The sequence below is a fragment of the Hippocampus bargibanti genome, linkage group LG18 (assembly GCF_051943395.1).
Source record: "Hippocampus bargibanti isolate YZ-2025 linkage group LG18, ASM5194339v1, whole genome shotgun sequence".
In the NCBI taxonomy this organism is placed as follows: Eukaryota; Metazoa; Chordata; class Actinopteri; order Syngnathiformes; family Syngnathidae; genus Hippocampus; species Hippocampus bargibanti.
The window spans coordinates 15,432,819-15,452,291 of NC_142751.1; the positions used below are offsets into that span (position 1 = coordinate 15,432,819).

A 19,473-nucleotide genomic window follows, 5' to 3' on the forward strand; every position below is an offset into this window, starting at 1 on the left:
CTGCCTGTGGTGTCTTCATGCGCTCAATAAATGTCTCTCGCTGTCATTTTTCTTCATCTTCTGATGAATATGCAGATTGTGTGTGGCTTAAATGCATATGGAAAAGAGATACACTGGAAAAAAAGACCAGGCGTTATTGGATGGAGCATCAAAAAAAAAAAAAAAGCAATGAATATGCTGGAGTGCAAGTCTAATAGAAGCTAATCCAATCCAATATGTATACGGTATTTAGCTAAATCCGCTAACTTGAGCCAATCAAGCTAAAGGGACGTATGAGAATGAACCACGTTTGGAGAAATCAGACCCACAATAGACAAGCATGTTATATTTTAATATAAGCTTTATTTTACAATGTCGTCTTCAAAGTCGATAGCGTGATTCGACAAATGCCATCCATCAACGCTTTTATCACCCTCACTAAAAAAAAAAAAAAAAAAAAACAACCTGCGAGGCCTCCGACGTGGCTGTGCACGCAATTGCTTTTGCATATGGGAAATAGAAAAGTTGGCAAATGCAAAGTTAGTTTCAACTTGATTTTCCAAATGAGTACACACACACACACACACACAATAAACACATTTTTTTCCCTCCGCACACAGTTTGCAGTCCAGTAACATGAAAACCGAGACAAAGAATTGGATTAGGAAGCTCCAAAAGCAAAAAGTCACTGAGGTCCAATTGCTTCATGTAACATTTTTTTCCCTCTCTGTATCATGATCAAGGTGCATACAAACATGGAGGCTTAAAGGACAACCGACACCATTTTTTTGCTTCCTAACTGACATCAGAAAAACCTTTGATAGCATCTAAAATACCCAAAACACGCAGACTTCAAAATGACCTCGGAGATGCCGAGTTTCAGAAAGCCCCGCCCCAATTCGTGACGTCACGCCAGGACGTCTTGCCTTGCTCGAGAATCATAACAATGGCTTCAGATTGGGAGAAGATGCTTTCTAGTTACTCATCCAGTTATGAATATCATTCAAATAGTTCTGAAGAGGAAAGCATACATGTTTGCAATCGATTCAAGGAGTGCTCTTATATCAATTTGAGCAGAGGAGTCCAATGTAGTGTCAAAGAAAATGCACAAGATGGCGCCCAAGCGCCGTTGGAAATGGGCTGATTTGTCTGCTGGGAATTTGTGTCAACTAGTATCAAATAGTAGTCTTGGTGCAACACACAACCATTCACCATCTTCACGTTATTTGTGTGTTTTCCTTCTAATTTCGCCATCAACACATTGTTTTCGAATGAAAAAAAGTACCCAAAATGCATTGTGTGTCGCTTTCTTAGTCAGGGGCGTTCCTGACGTGACATCATGTCAGGAATCGTCACCAACTGGAAAAGAAGACTTCCGGAATATTCAGTGCGAGTCTTAAAAGGTCAAATATGGCTACATGCCGTGTAATCTTTGTAAAATACGCTCAGTAGAAGTCATTTGAAGTGATGTTACAAATTATCCGGAGGTGTCGGTTGTCCTTTAATGTTCCACCAATTGTTCATGAGTGTAACGGAATGCTAATACTTGTGCGTGAAACGCTAAAGAATAAATAAGATGAAAAAAAATACACTGCATAAGATAAACCGTTCCACATGATGAAGTAAAATAAAGGAGAAAAAAAGCCCTCATCCACCTTTGCTTATAACAACGTTAATGCTCATTTTGGATTATTTTCTTTTCCAAAATGAGCTGATTAAAATTTGTTGTTTCAGGTCGACTTAAAATAAAAATAAAAAATTAGCGCACTGCTAACAAATTAAAAAAAAAAAAAACAAAAAAAAAATTAGCGCACTGCGAACAAATGCAAAAAAAATATTAAAAAAATTAGCGCACCGCTAACAACTAAAAAAATAAAGAATTAGCGCACCGCTAACAAAAAAAGGCACTCAAGTGGACGATTCACCCATCCCAAAGTATCCCATTTTTTGCACATAACATGCACGTCACCACCATTTTTAATATGACAAATAAAACTATAAATACGCCTTAAAAGCGAAGCAAAATGTATAATTTTCCACCGCGTGATAAAAGTTGACCTATGCTTATTTTGTCATGATTACTGTCTTCTCATAAGTTGGAAAGAGTCGGAAAAAAGAAGAAAAAAAAACAAACACCAAAAGTGTTGTGTATGAAGGATTTTCATCTGCTTGACCTTTTATAATAATAACTTATATTTTTAAAAAAAGTACTTGTGAATACTTTGAGCTCAATACTCCTTCTTGGATATTTCCTTGTAGCACGCGAAGGATGTCGGCTTATGTTCAAATACACTATGTACATATGTATCAAATCAACAGAGTACATCCTTAATCATATTCCATCGTAGAAAAATATTCAAAAGGTGGACTTTTTTTTTTTAATGTTGTATACAAAACGTTTTCGCATCCTATGCCTAGCTGCTAACACTTGAGCTAAACACTCAGCTAGCATGCCCTTGGGTCACCTATTAAGGAGTTTTTTTTTAACACAAATGTCAGTGTCCAAAATGGATTATTTTGGACATCAATACGCAATGAAAAATAAAATATGTCGTTGAGGTATTCAGGATAAATTTGATGCCAGTTATGGCAAGATAGGAACACTCAAAGGAGTTTTGAGAAGAAAAAAAAAACGAGAGATGAATACATGAAGAAGAGAGGAGTGAAGTGTATCCTTTAGCTGTTGCTCCCTCTACTGGCGAGTTTGGGGATTGCAAGACTGCAAAGGGCCCGTTAGTGCTCAAGCTGCTGTTGTGTGATGGCTTAACTCACAAGTCAATGCAAAAGGCATGCAAAGAGTCTGCAGGCGGGCAGGCGGGCGGATGGGCGGGTATTTCATGCACCGTGCGCCTCGGGTTTCACCAGCACGCACCAAGAGACGGGCCACAACGTATCGGGTTGGGTCTCTGGGGGGGTGCCGATCATGCTGGAATATTGCTGTCAGGGGGGAGCAGAATAGAAGATGGTGGTCAGATAGCAAGGGGTGTTAGCGGCAAATTGTGGACCTGGATTTAAGCGGATGAATAATGTGGCTCAGATGTGATAATAATAATGATGATACATTTGATTTCTAAGCGCCTTTTAAAACTCTCAAGGTCATTTTACAGTCACTGGATCAGTTTTTCTCTGGGTGAGCAGATAAAAATGATCATTTGTGGCCACATAATAGGTATAACGTGAATGTTATGTTTGTATTTTGCGCACGGATTATGCCTTATTTATACTTCTTGGCCACAGTAAATAATCCGAAAAAATATCTCCACATCAGACTGAGGCCTGTTTCAGTACAAAATGTTTTAAAATGAAATGAATATTTTTCGGAGTTAAAAAAAATACTAAAAACAAATCCATGTGATTGCTCCATTTCTTCAATTTCCACTTTTAAGAGATGCAGGTATCCCAACGCTTTTGTACTTATTGTGTTATTTATGTGTTTTGAAAAAAAATGTGTGTGGTTCTTTCCTGAGGAGGGTCACCAGGTACTGATCATATCAAGTATTATATTAGTACAATTAGTTAGAGTTAGCAAAAATAATAATAATCATATAAAAAAAACACAAAAAAGTTTAAGACTGAGCAAGTTAGAATTGTGCATGAGTACTGCCGCTAGAGCTTGAGGTTAAGAGGCGATTCGTTTCAGGGGATTAATAAAGCCTGTTGATATCAAACAATGCAAAAGTTTAGATGGGAATAAAAATGGTGGGAACATTTTTTTGGCAGTCTTGCTACCTCACGGATCTGATCGGGAAGAAGGGCGGGAAAAAAACAACAACAACAAAAATCAATCAATAGGCGGGAAGTTGAAATGAATAGTTGAAGGGCTGTAAGGTAGTTTGTCGGCCATTTTGTGTCTCTGGCTTTCTACCTTGCGGTAGCTGGTTGGACGTGGCCCGGGTAGTTGCGACGCGAACTGGTGGCTTGCCTCTGGCGGGCCAGGAACGACTGACTGGAGCCCGTGTTGGCCAAGCGATCTTCCGCCGCCTTCTTCTGGAAAGTCATTCCCTGGGAAAGAAAAACAAAAGAAAAAAAACGGGGGGATGAGCATTCAACAGAATCGGCGCCATTTTATTTGTCGTTGCTTCCTTTTCAAATCGACAAATGGATGATTTCAAAGGCTTTTAGTCTTCATTGATGTATTTATTTTTAGGCATTGATGTATTTGTTTCTATATTTTCTTATTTATGTATTTTTTCTTATTTTTTTAATTTTATGTATATATTTATTTTCTTCTTATTTATTTTCTCTTATTTATTTTCTATGAATTTATTTTATATATTAATTTTTTAATTTTATACTTTTATTTTCTTATTTATTTGTGTATTGATTTAATTCATCTATCTGTATATTTATTTATTTGTTTTCTTATTTATTCATTTTTATGTATGTATTTATTTTCTCATTTATTGATGTATTTCTTTATGTTTTCATATGGATTTATTTATTTGTTTTCTGATTTATTTTAAGAAAATAAACAAATACAATTAATATATACATAAAATTAAATACATAAGGAAATACATACATAAAAAAACAAATAAATACATAAATAAGAAAATAAATAAACACATACATAAATGCATAGAAATAAATATATACATAAATAAATAGATGAATTAATAATAAAAGCCTTTCAAATAATCCATTCGCCCATTTGTGTATGTTTGTAATTGTTTTCGTATATATGTATTTATTTATTTAAAGCTGTTAATGTCAGTCTTACCATATTGTACCAGGCCGACACAATGAGCTTCTCCTCGTTATCCCTCTGGCTCTTTGTCTTATCGATCTCTTTCTGTGGAAACAAAAAAAAAAAAAAAAGAAAGAAAGAAAGAAAAGAACAAAGTAATGTTTCAAATTGAATGCCACTTGAGAAATAGAATCGCACAATTCTGTCAGCGAGTCACGCTACAAAATGGCGACTCTCTTTTAGTAAGAAAGCCGAATTGCTTACTTCCAACGAGTTCAACCTTCGCTCTTTCTCCTGCAGCTGGTTTTTCAAGGCCTGAACTTCTGGACCCGTGCCCTGATTCTGCTTTGGATCCAGAGTACGAATCACCTGAGAAGCCGACGTCATCAGTCACAAGGTGTTTATAGCTCCAAACGTTACCATTTATTTTTTTTTTTGGAATACTCACACTCTTGGCTTTCTCTAAATATTTCTTATATCGCTCTTCCATTTGTTTCATTTCATCTTCTTTCTTTTTCAAGACCTCCTCCAGTTCATCCACTCGTTGAGCTAGCAAACAACAATTGACCAGATGTTGCCACATCTCCTTAAAGGACAACCGACACCTCTGGACAAGTTGTGTCCATAATTTGCAAAATCACTTGAAATGACTTCTACTGAGCGTGTGTGACAAAGATTCCAGCGCATGTAGCTACATTTTACGTTTTAAGACTCGCGCTGAATATTCAGGAAGTCTTGTTTTTGAGTTGGTGACGAGTCCTCACGTTACGTCACTGAAGGAACGCCCCAGACCAAGAAAGCGACACATAATGCATTTTGGGTATTTTGTTTGCTCTGAAAACATCGTGTTGATGGCGAAATTAGAAGGAAAAGACATTTATAAATAACGTGATGATGAATCGTTGTGTGTTGCACCAAGACTACAATTTGACACAAATTCCCAGCAGAGAAATCAGTCCATTTCCAACGGAGCTTTGGCGCCATCTTGTGCATTTTCTGGGACCTACATTGGAGTCCAGATGCCTCAAAATGAGACGGAAGGACTTCTTTAATCGATTGCAAACATGTGTGCTTTCCTCCTCAGAACTATTTGAATCATATTCATAAGTGGATGAGTAACAAGAAAGCATCTTCTCCCAATCTGAAGCCATTGTTTTGATTTTCGAGCAAGGCAAGATATCCTGGCGTGATGTCACGAACAGGGGGGGCGGGACCTTCTGAAACTCGCCATTTTGAAGTCGTTTTGGGACACGTGAAGTCATTTTTTATTGGTGTTGTTCATTTGACTAAAAATATCAGCCTGCGTATTTTGGGTATTTCAGATGCTATAAAACGTTTTTCTGAAAAATGGTGTCGGTTGTCCTTTAAATGACATTCAAAGACGGCAGCGGCCATCAGCGAAGACGCTATCTGATTCTTAACTCACAGCTGGCCGCGTGTTTAGGCTCCATCTCATCGATGAAGGCGTTTTTCTTGAGCAACTCGTTGTTCAACTCTTGGAGCTTCTCCCTGGTGTTAAAGGAGACGGAATAAAGAAATAAATATAGTACGGTTTAATCGACAGGACTATTTTGGAAGGGACAATGTAGAGTGGGAGGCCCGTACTTACATGTGCTCTGCGTATTTCTTCTTCATCACGGAGGACTGAAAGGCAAAAAAAAAACAAAATGGGAGTTTTCAAAGTTAAGGATGAATGTTGAAACCGCGCCAGGCTAAATGACGGAACTCATTCATTAAATGTACATCATCTGCTTTGGAGCCTTGTTCTTGAAGATTCTTCTGTAGCTCATCTATCTGACTCTGTTCCTCCATCAAACGCTGATTTGTTAATCTGCACAAGCATGTAAAAAGATCAGAAACCAGTCAGGCAACATAGTTTTGGATTACAGTATGAAGGAGGTGGCACACTGACCTGTTTTCAGTCTCCAGTTCGCTGTTTCTTCGATTGGAGTCTTCCAGAAGACTCTGGAGAAGTGCGATTTTCTCGTTATCGGAGCCTTCTTGAGCTAGCTTCAGCATTTTGTTCTCGTGCTGGAGGCGAATTAAATGCTCCCTGTGAGGAAATACATCGAATAAAGGTCATTTGAGGAATTCAAGGAAGAATTCCATTCATGACCATGATTGACAGGTTAAAAAAAAAATAAAAAAATGTGATTTTTGTGTGTGGTGCAAAGAACGTACCGGATCTCCGGCGTTGTGATCTCAGCCGCTAATGAATCTGAGCCACCGGTTAGAGGGGGAAGACCTGGGTAAAAAAAAAGATGGCTTCTTGTTAGCGTCTGCGATTGAGGTTAAAAATAAAGATTTGTATTGTAAATTTGTTTTGTTTTTGCAATTTCACCTGACGTAAGTCGTCCCTCCTGAGCTTGGACACAATGAAGCTCCTCAATCGTCTCCTTCAAAGAGTCTCTTTCCGTTCGCATCCGCTATGGAAAATAAAATAAAAAATATAAATATAAAATGACATAAAATTATGTAAAATAAAATAGGATAAAAAAAATAAATACACACATACATGAGTGCATAGGTAAATAAATAAATACATACATCAGCAAATAAATATAAATAAGAAAATAAATATATACATAAAAATAAATTAGAAAACAAATACATAAATAAACATGCGTGTTGTTTGGTTGTTAGCTAAGAAATGCTGATGAGCAACGGTGACGTAATATACCGTTTTGAGGATTTTGAAACGTTGAGTAGCGTACGTACATCTTTTTCTTTCTGGAGCGAGTCCACTTTCTCTTTGACACGTTTGTATTCAAACTCCATCTTGTCGGCCTTTTTCGATTCCTCCGACAGTCTGTTTTGAAGTTCCACCACCTGCTCAGAGCAAAAGGGTGTCATATGCACATGCGGGGAGTCACCGGGGGGGGGGGTTGGAGTTACCTGTCTTTTGTATGTCTCCAACTGAGCCTTGGTAGCATTCGCCTTTCGAAGCTCTTCTTCAAAACCGATATTGGTCTGCATTAACGCCGTGTTCTTTTCCTCCAAAAGCTTACTCTGCCAAAACGGAAACAGGAAGTGTGTCTGAGGTCATTAAAATAAAATGGCAGGCTCGTTGCAAACTCTTCCCTTGCACAAAATATGAAGCATGTCATTTGGGGATTGACATTTCCACCACGTAGTCCAAGGAAGATGTTTCTTTGGGAGTGATTTCTTGTGATTTAACTTGCATTTAGTCCTTTTGCAATTTTGGGGGGAAACAGCAATTACTTAATTGATGTATGGGGCTGAAATAAGAATGAACAGGTCGGTGGCAAAGGAATGAAGCTGTTGTTTGGATACGGTACCTGTCGCCTGAGAAGTCCCATGTCCTCCAGTTTCTTCTTGTAGTGTTCTACGGTGCCCTCCAGCTTGGACACTTTGTCTGATGAATGTCTGGTTTGAAAAACAAGATGTGAAATTATTCTCCAACGGGTGCCCCTGTACGGACAATATACAAAGTCAAAACACCCTCATTTTATTTTATTTACTTATGTATGTATGTATGTATTTATTTAGTCAGTTATTTATCTATATTTATTTATTGTATCTACTTATTTATTCATTACTTCATTTATTTATTTACTGTATCTATGTATTTATTTATCACTCCATTTATTTATTTATTTATTTATGTATTTATCTATGCACTCGTATGTATTTATTTAGTTATTGCTTTGTGATGTATTTATCATTTTATTGTATTGTATTTTATTTAATTTGTATGTATTTATTTGGTCATTCTTCTATGTGTTTATTTATTCATCATTTTATTGTATTGAATTTTATTTAATTTGTATGTATTAATTTATTAATTATTTTGCGTGTTTATTTAGTCAGCATTTTATTGTATTTAATTTGTATGTATTTATTCATTCTTTTGTGTATTTATTTATGCATCATTGATTGTATTTTATATGTATGTGTTAATGTATTCATTCTTTTGTGTATTTATTTAGTCATCATTTTATTTTATTGTATTTGTATTTTATTTAATTTGCATGTATTAATTTATTCATTCTTTCGTGTAATTATTATAGTCATCATTATATTTTATTGTATTTAATTTAATGTACTTTTTGGGTGGTGATCGAACAACATAAGACCAAGAGAAATCCTTTCTAAGCCCGACCGCCCCTCGTCCACAGTTGAAGGGTGTCCACGTGGCGACACGTGCGTCAAGACGGGGCTAACCTGAGCACATCCATCTCATCCTTCAGCGACTGAGCTTCATCCGCCAGAGATGTGAGATCTTCATTCTGCGACCTCACCTCCAAAAGTTCCTTTTCAAGCTCCTCGCAACGGATGCGGTAGTCGTCTTTTGATGCTTCCAACCTGCAAAAACGACATCCCAAATGGGTTGAGTGAAATCTAGAAAATCAGCCAAGTCTTTCCCCCGCGTCGTAAATCCACACCTGAAAGTTTCTTCCTGGAGCTGCTCCAGTTGCGTCTGGAGTTGAAGGTGTCTGCGGCCGGCTGGGCTGTTGATATCCTCGATGGAATCCGACTGGTTGAGCCTTTCCATTAAAAGCTGGTTTTCCGCCAGCAAACTACTTTTTTCTTCCTGAAGGGCCGCAACCTGAAGTTCAAAGGTGAAATGAATGGCATTAAAAAGTGAAAGATATTTAAGATAGATGACAGGTTTAAAAAAAAAAAAAAACGCTTCACTGCAATTTGCAAATCTATTTGCTATCTAGCTGCTTATATATTAGCTATATATCTTGCTAGCCATTAGCTAAAACAAAATACAGGAGCTACCGTAAAGGCAGCCACTCTTGCGGCGCCATCTTGAAGTCAAAAGTGTTGGCTATCTACTAGCTATCTACTAGCTGTCTGGTTAGCTTTCTCTCTACTTAGCTTTCTATCAGCTATATAGCTATCTAGTTGGCGAGCTATTTAGCTAGCTATCCGTTGGCTATCTATTAGCTGGCTAGCTATATTTCTATCTATTTGAGTTACTTCCGGGTTGAGTGAACGCTGGCGCGTGTAGCTGCCGTTGCTAAACCACAGCAAAAACTTATTATCCTGTGACTGTAAAGTGACCTTGAGAGTTTTGAAAGGCGCTTATGCATGAAATGTATTATTATTATTTCTATGGCAAATCTTCAACAAAGCAAACTAGCATAGAAAGCCACAAATAGTTTGATGCTCGTCTCATCTGCGTGACAGACAGTGTATCAAACTCCACAGCAAGCAAAGCAAAAGCCGTACCCTAAATTTAGTCCACGTCTTCTATTGCGCGTCCCTAAATATAAATTGAGCTGGGAAGTTACTCCTGATCATCGTGGCGATCCACAAAACAAAATACAAAACAGTGAGACAAGTTTAGTCAAACCAAAACTACTGCTCGGTTCAATCAGATGCTTATTTACGCATGTATCTAGGAACCCTTTCAGAGGTGTCACACACAGTCATTAATTAATTAATTAATTAATGCGAGCAAAATGGCCAAAACTCCAAACTGTTATTAAGACACACCACAAAGAATGAATAGGAGAGATAGTATCAGGAAATAAAATTGTAATTTACCCTCTCGTCTAGCTCATTAAACTCAAACCTCAGTCTATCGCGCTCCTCTTGAACATGGAGGGCCTTCAAAGTAAGGCACAAAGTAATGGAAATAGTCAGGAAATTCAAAAAGAAACAGACTGAAGACAACAGGAGATGAGATAATCCACTAAATCTAGGTTCATTTTGGGAAGATGCACGCATGGAAAAAAAGGGGGAAGTATGGAAGGCGTACAAGCATTTTTATAAAGGCCGAGAAAGATACCATGTAGCTGTCTTTGCACAAAATAGAAGCAAAACAAGGAGATGTGAATCCATCATTTTAAGGTTGATGTGAAAAAGCTCCTTGTGATTCAAATAAAACATGAAACCATAATATGGGATTGAAGTTACAAAAAAAAACAACAACCTGCATGTCTAGTTCACGACACCTCTGGGAAATCTCCTCCTTGGTGGCCAAAGCTTCATTCAGCTCCTCAACAGACTTCTTCAGCTAGCGTAAGAAAAATAAAAGTGAAATTCAACAAATAAAACGCAAAGTTTCTATTGTTATAGGACTACATAGACATTCAATGCAGCGTAAAAAACCTCAGGCTCGCTTCTTTCGTCAAAAAAAAAAGTTAATTCCCAAGTTATATGGGTCCGGATTTATCCTAGCTTGAAATGGGGGCGGCTAACCAAAATACTTATCGGTTTATATAGCTTTTTAAAACTCATTCACTGCCAGATATTGTGCAAAAATGTGTCCACTCCAGTGCCAGGGTTTTTGTCATTTTCACTTAAATTGCAGGACCCACAGAATATTGATTTTTAGGACGACATAAACATTCAATACAGCGTTACAAACCTTTGTCTCTCTTGTTTCATCAGAAAGAGAGTTAATTCCTAAATTAGATAGGTCTGGAGTTATCCGAGCTTGAAATGGGGGTGGCTGTACAAAATACAATACAATACAATACAATACATATTGATTTACTGTATATAGCGCTCTAACATCTGAAGCTGTAATAAAGCGTTATAATGGACAAAATGCAAATGCTTCCCCCTTGTGGACATTGCCAAATGTCTGACCAGCGAGTTTTCGGCACCCAAGCAAGAAAAAAACAATTTGGGAATGGCGCTCTATAGGTCATATTTTCAATTCCCAAATCAATTTGAGAATGGCAATGAATGAAGGCGTTTCTACCTGTCTGTCAAGATCCACGTAGGAGTCGTTTCCACCCATCACCGGAGTCTCTTTACTCATCAGCTGACAGAAACACAAAAACAAGGCCGCTAATGATATTTGAATGTCTAAAATGCACAAAATCTTGCCCAACATGTTTTTTTTTTCTTCTTCCGGAAAGGTATTAAAGTGCCTGATCATAAAAGTTGACTTACCTCTTGGATGGCTGTCATGACAACATGCTGGACGGATTCCTCCATCATCATGATGGTTTGGATATATTCTAAAGGAAAGAAAAAAAAATACAATGCAATACAATCCAATATTGATTTATATAGCGCTTTAACAACAGCTGAAGCTGTAACAAAACACTAACATGGAAAAAGGCAAATGCTGCCCTCTCATGGAAGGGAAAAAAACATCTCCAGAGGTCTGACCAGCACATTATCGGCACCCCGGAAGCGAATGAGTTAACTGCAATTGTTTTTTTTAAAGAAAATCCATAAAAACAAAGAAGCAAACATTTTTGGGTTTTTTTGTTTAAAAACATTCAGGCACCACTAAAAGTTTTAATTGCTTCTTCCCATTATCCCAAAATGGCCGCAAATCCTTCCTGTCAGAATGGCAAAAATATACTACTACCAGAGCCCAAAATATATATATATTACTCTAATAGTTATAGTATTATTATTTATGATTTGTGATTGATGATGTATGATTTATTATATTATCTATTAAATTAAATTATTCATTATATTAAATTATTTATTATTTATTATTTATTATTTATCAGTTATCATCATTTATCATTTATCATTTATCAGTTATCATTTATGTATTATTTATTATTTATTATTTATTATTTGTGTATCGTGTATGGTTTATTATTTATTGTTTATTTTTATTATTCATTGTTTGTTGTTATTTATTTATGTATTTATTTCTTATTATTTATTGTTGTATTAATACATAATTATATAGTAAAGGTTGAGTGAACGCTGGTGCGTGTGGCTACCGCTGCTCACTCGCAGAAAAAATATAGTGACTAAAGTGTCCTTGAGAGTTTTGAAAGGCGCTTATAAATGAAATGCATTATTATTAAGATTCTTATTAAAAAAAACGGCCGAGGTAAGCTTTGAGCGTGGCCGAAAGTAAGAGATATTTTGTGGCTGTGCACCTTGTTTCTGTTCACAGTTGACAGCGCAGCCGAGAATGAGTTGAAGCATCCTCCCGAGCTCTGCCGGGTCGGAGTGCTCTCCGATGAGAGCCACGTCGGGTAACGTGAAGTCGTTGATGTGCTGGCCGAGAATCTTCAAAGACAAATCGGATTATTCCCGGTGAGAAAATCTTGTCAACGCTTCATGGCGACAATACAAGCAGCGACATCGACGAATGGCGGCCATCGGACTTGATAGAACGCGTGAATTGATGAGAAGGGAAAAGTGGTCTTACCTCCTGGTTGTAGTCCAGGATACCTTTGAGAATTTTCTTGAGATTGCTGACCTAAAACAAAGCAAAATCGACGCAAACAGCTTCATATTTTGTGTGTCAAATATGACGCGGCATTATGAATTCTTCTTACCTTTAACCTCCAGTTGTCACCCACGTCTGGCTTGATTCGACTAATCCATGCATCATTAAAATATACTTCGTCTCTGCAAAAGGAACATGGAAAATGTGACATATAAGCTCTCAGTCGTACAGGAGTGGTCCATCGGTGAAAAGGTTTCTTCAGCCGTCATCTGTACTTCTTTGAAGGTGTCGGACGTTTCGCTTCTTATCCAAGAAGCTTCGTCAGCAAACTCAAGTCTTACTAGTAGTTTCGGCCCTATATATTCATCCCTACTCTCCAGAGGACTACTCCCTGCGGCCCACTGATTGCTTCTATTGTCCAGACTGACGACTGGCCTGATTGCACAATTTGCACTGGTATCACCTCATCAGCATGACTAAGCCTATGTTGCCTAAGCAGTCTATTGTACGAACGATCCAAATTGAACCTCACCCCACCATTACGGTTCAGGGAAGGATTTTGCTGTTTCATGAAAATAGCTTCTTTGACTCCCCTTTCAAAGCATCTATTTTTTTTCTTTCGCTAAGATTTTAACCTCATTGTCGTCAAATGAGTGCTTGCTAGCTTTTAGCTGCATCTGTGCTGCCCTTTGAGGCCCACTAGTATTATCCCTGCGATGTTGATAAAAGTCTTTTTTTTTTGAGAATTAGTTTCGTCTCCCCAATGTATTGCTCTTTACAATTTTCATTTGTACAATGTATTGAATAAACTACATGACTTTGTTTTTCATTTGGCAGCCTATCTTTTGGATGCACTAATCTGGACAGTCGGGATATATATGTATGTATATAGGGCCGAAACTACCAGCGACTTTGCTGACGAAGCTTCTTGGATAAGAAGCGAAACGTCCGACACCTTCAAAGAAGTACAGAAGAAACATTTTCAGCGAAAAATGTGACATATTGAGCACCCAGAGGACGCCACCAAATAAGTCAAGACGGTCATCAAATGCGGCCATTGCCGCGCTTCTTACATTTTCTGCAGAGTTTGCGCCATAACGACGCCATTCGTCATGTCGTCGACGGTCTTGCACTGAGCCTCCACGCCGAATGTTTGGACCTAAACAAAAGAATTGTTGAGAGGTTCATCAACTGACAGTGTTTAGTCATGTAGCAAGGCTAAATAACGCTTATTCCGATACACAGAAGGACAATTATAATAGTTCAAATGTAAAAGGGTGCATGGCCATGGGTTCTGAAATATAAGTGTTATGTCATTTCTACTTCTACTTTGAGCTGAAATAAATGGACTAGGCCAGAAAATGGCAAGTCGACATGGCAACAATTCATGTGACAGAGAAATTGAGAGCAAGAATGTTTGAAATTTGACAGGAAGGAAATGACAAGATGGAACTTCAGCTTACGTATCACTCACTTTTAGTTTTTTTAAACAGGACTATGAATTCTTTCAAAAAACAGGTAAATAGTTATAATTCAAATACATTGTACTTTATTTGAAGGGATTATTGTCACACTTTGAGGTGTCTCAAAAGAAAATGTGCTTACACCCTAATGGGTTTACGAATTACCCCAACACACCCTCATACAATACTAACAACATACAGAATGTGATCATGCATGCAAATGCCCTGTTGAACTCTTCTCAAAGGGACTGGCAAGAACTGTTTCGAGACGATCTGGGTCTAGCAGACAAATATCTCAAGACTTCCCACTGCACCCAAACGACATCCTTTTATTACATAACACCGTGCAGAAGAGAAACTTGAGTTTGCGACCTGTAAAGCTATGCATGACAGAAAGCATACAAGCAGTATTATGGCTGCGTAAAAATGCTACATTTGTAACATTACGCGATGAAAAGTTGATCAAATGTTGCAATGGAGCAACATTTAGTCATTTGACTCACTTCCTCTCATCAAAAAAAAACGAATTGAATGACATGGTAAAACATTGACACTTCCAGTGTCCAAAAAAATGACATCGTCTGGAATTTGCCACCGATCCGGTTGACCCAAAAAAAAAAAATCAAGTCTCGGATTGCAAGCGTCCAGCACAAAACACATCAGCAACTCGTGCATGCCAACAGCTGGCCTGTTTGCATACGTCAGCGGTGTGAGTTCGTGTCGTATTTTTTTCCTCCAGCCGCCTCGCGTCACCACTGTTAGCTTCGCGAGCTAACGTTAGCATCGCGAGCTAGCCTGCTAGCTAACCATCGGCGCGCCGTAGGTGGGGTGGAGGGGAGAAAAAAAACAATACCGGACATTATGGTTGTTGACCTACCCATGTTAGAAGGCTTTCACAAAGTTCCACTCGGTCCAGGGGCCCCGATGTAGACATTGTAAATAAAAGGTTGAACGAATGGAGATGATTTGAGCCGCAATTTTAATGGCAAGCTCAGACGCTGCCGAGGTCTCTCGCTCTCTGGGTGTCTCACAATCCGACACCGGCGTCTGCCTCAGGCGGGCTGGGTGGGTGGAGTCTCGTACTGGACTCTCATCGGATGTACCTGGACTATAAAACAAACGAGTACCATCGTTTATTAAAAAAAGATACATATTTGAACAAAAATGTCAATGTCACCAAACGCAATGGAAAGTAATCAAGTACTCAAATACTTTGAGTGGACATGAGTGATGATCACGCCCAGCAGGCAAGAATTCCATCGTGGATTCCAAAACGATGAGGCGCACTAATAATAGGTGTGACAAAAATGTTCAATAATAATTCCTCACACATTTTCTAATACCATATTAAAGTGCATTTAAATACATGTAGCTTTCAAGTGATGTATAGATTGTTGTTCTATGACAAATAAGGAAATAATTGAGTTTTTAATTTTCGAAATATGAGGGGATTTTCTGCCTAACACGGTTTTTCTGCCTTTAACGCAGTTTAAAAAATGAAAATCTGTGACCGAGTTCTTTACTTTTCTTAACGAGTAAGGTACCATTGGAAATCTTCTGAAATTCTGAACATGAACAGAAAACACAAGAAAAGATTCAAAAAATAAATTAGCAAATATCAACGATCGAATGCAGGCAGATTTTCGTCAGAAATCAAAAATGGCTGTCAGTGAATACGAGGAAAGAAAATTGCAAGCTCTAGAAACATATATGCTAATGCTTCTTTTTGCTTGAGACTAGGCAGTTATAGAGAAAAATATATATTCTACCACTTCTAGGAGTTATAAAAATACAGCTTACTCACTTTTATAAACTGTAGTGTTAACAAAAAGAGCGTAAACTGGGAAATGGATGGATGTTACCACACTAATCTCTGTCTATCATAGGTGTTAGTTTAATTTAATTAGCATCTTCCTGTTGCCCAACTCCTCCAGAGATGTCAAGTATTCATGGCTATTGTTCAGATTAAAAAAAAACGGCAGACATGTATTAATTGCACATTGCTCAAGCATCACATTTATTTGTCAAATGCAGGTGACAAAGAAAAATAAGCCCAACTGCACAGTCTCCAGTACACACCAGTTCACAGCTAAAGATGCGAAGAAAAACTCCGCAAGTCCAGACAGCCGATGACTCAGAAGGGTTAATTAGATATCTTACAAGAATTGAATAGTCAACAAAAAGAGTCCCTGAATAGAAATATGAATCACATTTACTCGCCCCGTATCGCACACATGGCCATTGGTGCTGAATCCATTGTAAACAAGGTCCCATTGAACAACATAAACATCCAAAAAGTTGATGCAAATGGTCAAATTGTGGCCTCCTGACTAATGGGAAGCGTCCTTCAATACCAAACTCGATGCATTGTCCAATTTGACATAAAAATGAGCATTATATCTTCCAAAAAAATTGACCCCTCAGAATAAACCCATGAAAAACAAATGATGAGCATGTGGCGTTACCACACTCGATTCCTTCCTTCCATTCGGATTTTTTTTTTGTACTTTGTGACACCAATAATTTATCACAACCTACCAGGAAAAAAATACAATTTGATGAGCAAATCGAATGTTCCCTTTGATAATGTACACATACTTTCGCCATAAATAAACATCAACATCCTGGTTACGAAAGACCAAAAGAGCATCTTTTAATGACCAAAAAGCCTCGTTAGCCGTTCAGTCTCTGCGTGACCACTTCCCTGTACATGATGGAGATATAGACGAAGAGGAGGAGGATGACGAAAAAGTCGTCCATGAATCCGAGAAGGCCGAAAAGCGCCTCGGGGAGAATGTCGAGCGGCGACGCCAGGTAGGTGAGGGCTCCGACCAAGCACAGGAGAATTCGGATTCGAAACATCCAGAATAGGCCCCCCATGGAGAACATTTCCCTGAAAGCGTGGCGGAGGAGGGTCGGTACGTCACGTAGCCTGTCCATTAACTGAGAGAAATTTGTGGGGAGAGCAGAGAGAAATAAATACACAAAGTAATCAATTATATCATTAAATACATCACTAAATAATAATAATAATAATAATAATAATACATTTCATTTCTAAGCGCCTTTCAAAACTCTCAAGGTCACATTAGAGTCACAGGATGAGTTATTCTGTGGGTGAGCAGCGGCAGCCACACGCGCCAGCCTTCACTTAAACCAGAAGTAACTCAAATAGATAGAAAGCTATCTAGCTAGCTCATAGATAGCTATTAGATAGCTACCCAGATAGCTAATAGATAGCTAGCCTAACTAAATAAATCAATACATAATTTAAAAAATAAATACATACACAAATAAACAAATAAATAAACATACATAATTAATTAAATGAAAGAATAAATACATACATAAAAGATGCTTAAAATGAAATGTATTATTATTATACATACATAAATAAATAACTAGCCTGTGAAAACTCACTGCATGCATCATTATAATTAATTGCTATTTATACGTTCATTATTAGATCCGGTGGCTTACTGGCATCACAGAATGAAATAAAAAATAAAAATAAAAAAGGGGGGAGTCATTAAAATTCCACCTCAAGTTTATCAAACTATTACTGTCGTCTAAATATGTGTTTTCTTTGTGATAGTGATAAAGTGTATATGGATTAGAGACTGACTGTTTTCTTCATTAAAGACTCACAGATCTCGGCTGGCCTGAAAAGCGACGGTTGTAATCGTTGATGTCTCTTAGGATGAGCTGAGGTTCTGCCTCACCATCCTGGACCCTTTGAGGTGTGGCTTGCTCATGGAACAACGGGAAGAGCAATGTCACCTGGACACAACGGGGAGAGAGAAAAAATGATGAGACGTGCACTAAGTAAATTACTTGGAGAATTCAAGATGGACAAAAAAACTTATGTCTCACCATTTGTCTGCATATGGGACAGTTGATGGCACCCAACCAGGCGCCATATCTCCAGTAGGCTATAATACAAGAACCTGGAAGGGGACAGAAGAAAGCTCCATTAAGTGGCAACTTGTGAAAATCCTGTTCAAATAATTGCTGGATGTATTTTTGCTTTCTGACACTCATTGTGTATACCAGCCGTACAATATCCTTACCACAGAAAAGATGGCCGCAGTTGGTCTCAACAGGAAGAACAGCTTGTTGTAAACATACAGGGCAAGACATGTCTCTATAATACTGCGGCCTGGCTTCCGGTTGGGGATTTTCCTCCTGGGATACACGCATTAACATGAAAAAAAAAATAAATTGCCATGATCTAGATAGTTCTAGATAATTACACATTATACCATTTTATACTGGTGACAATCACCAGCTCAAGTAGCATCATCCTACAAATATTATGTCATATTTTTGTTCTTTTACTTGAATATTAATGATGACACCCGTTATTAGCATACAAACCTGCTCTGTTTGGAGCTGCTGTCGAACAGCGCGAACATGCTCCTGGTTCTCAGGATGAATATTCTGTGGTGTCTCCTCTCTGAAATGACAAAGTGTACATATGATCGATTCAACAACAAAAAGCAAATGTGCAAAGTGAATTTTAGGTCATCAAATATATTTCGCTGTATTTACTTACCTGCAGAGCACCGTGAGGAAGCCTGCCAGGAAGGTGATGGTGAGCACGACAACAAACAGAACTTGGTTGCTCACACCTTCGATGAAGGTGTCTTCATCTTGGATGAGATAGTCCGCGTCTGCACACTGGTTGTCCTCCATCACCCACACTCATAACACAATTCTTCCCTCCACTACTACCGAGTAAAGAGAAATACTGTACAATTGCAAAACACACTGCATGTAAACAACCACATGAACGTGCTAAATGCCAGACACCCGATTTTGTGTTCAATCCTACCGAAATCGGAATGGTGATCTAGGTATGGTATCTGTATGATAGTCGTCATATTTAATGCACGACATTTATTATACTGTACTAAGTAATCTACTCGCATTTTAATTCATCAAAGGAATCAAACTATCACAACAGTCGGTCGGTTAAATGCGTTACTTTCGAGGATTTTGAGACGCTACCCTCCGAAAAATGCGGACTATCATGATGTTACATTTATAACTCAACGATAGCTATCGTTGTTAAAATTAGCAAAATACCTCGTACGCGAAATAATGTAGATTTATTGAATTTTGGCTGTTGTTAGCTTGAAGTAGCCAAAACTTGTTAGCTGATCCCCACCCATTTGTATGATTGACGAACGTCTTGAGTCTTACCT

At 38.1% G+C, this 19,473-nt stretch overlaps 2 protein-coding genes across 12 annotated transcripts; both read right to left on the minus strand.

Moving 5' to 3' along the window:
* Positions 1–305: 305 nt before the first annotated feature.
* On the minus strand, positions 306–15,291 carry hook3 (hook microtubule-tethering protein 3). 4 transcript variants are annotated; one of them, XM_089020544.1, is made up of 24 exons: positions 15,144–15,291; positions 13,877–13,962; positions 12,913–12,985; positions 12,783–12,833; positions 12,508–12,640; positions 11,546–11,613; positions 11,352–11,414; positions 10,575–10,658; positions 9,073–9,236; positions 8,852–8,992; positions 7,966–8,053; positions 7,562–7,675; positions 7,385–7,495; positions 7,008–7,092; positions 6,848–6,911; positions 6,579–6,719; positions 6,410–6,497; positions 6,276–6,310; positions 6,093–6,175; positions 5,115–5,215; positions 4,931–5,035; positions 4,700–4,771; positions 3,845–3,981; positions 306–3,717 (listed from the first exon to the last, which is right to left on the minus strand). In XM_089020544.1, exons 1-24 carry the CDS (start codon positions 15,198–15,200, stop codon positions 3,705–3,707), a joined length of 2,157 nt encoding a protein of 718 aa, XP_088876670.1. In that variant the 5' UTR covers positions 15,201–15,291; the 3' UTR covers positions 306–3,704. The 4 variants fall into 4 exon arrangements, with proteins under 4 accessions (XP_088876670.1, XP_088876674.1, XP_088876669.1 ...); XM_089020543.1 differs by having other exon boundaries at positions 311–2,916; XM_089020545.1 differs by lacking the exon at positions 306–3,717 and having other exon boundaries at positions 3,724–3,981.
* A 964-nt stretch (positions 15,292–16,255) lies between these two features.
* On the minus strand, positions 16,256–19,459 carry rnf170 (ring finger protein 170). 8 transcript variants are annotated; one of them, XM_089020602.1, is made up of 7 exons: positions 19,355–19,459; positions 18,822–18,993; positions 18,644–18,722; positions 18,337–18,451; positions 18,140–18,213; positions 17,915–18,046; positions 16,256–17,209 (listed from the first exon to the last, which is right to left on the minus strand). In XM_089020602.1, exons 2-7 carry the CDS (start codon positions 18,959–18,961, stop codon positions 16,940–16,942), a joined length of 810 nt encoding a protein of 269 aa, XP_088876728.1. In that variant the 5' UTR covers positions 18,962–18,993; positions 19,355–19,459; the 3' UTR covers positions 16,256–16,939. The 8 variants fall into 8 exon arrangements, with proteins under 8 accessions (XP_088876728.1, XP_088876724.1, XP_088876726.1 ...); XM_089020598.1 differs by having other exon boundaries at positions 18,822–18,996; positions 19,355–19,451; XM_089020600.1 differs by having other exon boundaries at positions 19,101–19,447.
* Between the last annotated feature and the right edge of the window lie 14 nt (positions 19,460–19,473).

Bases quoted from the DNA above. Each gene is read 5' to 3' on its own strand.
- hook3 (XM_089020543.1), bottom strand. From the start codon at position 15,200: ATGTCTACATCGGGGCCCCTGGACCGAGTGGAACTTTGTGAAAGCCTT. The intron at 12,641-12,782 runs GTAAGACCACTT...TTGTCTTTGAAG, and splicing joins TCCTGGACTACAACCAGGAG to ATTCTCGGCCAGCACATCAA. The intron at 6,311-6,409 runs GTACATTTAATG...TTTGCCTTTCAG, and splicing joins AAGGCTCCAAAGCAGATGAT to TCCTCCGTGATGAAGAAGAA.
- rnf170 (XM_089020602.1), bottom strand. From the start codon at position 18,961: ATGGAGGACAACCAGTGTGCAGACGCGGACTATCTCATCCAAGATGAA. The intron at 18,452-18,643 runs GTTTGTATGCTA...CGTGTATCCCAG, and splicing joins AGCAGCTCCAAACAGAGCAG to GAGGAAAATCCCCAACCGGA. The intron at 18,214-18,336 runs GTAAGGATATTG...GTCCCCTTCCAG, and splicing joins CTGCGGCCATCTTTTCTGTG to GTTCTTGTATTATAGCCTAC.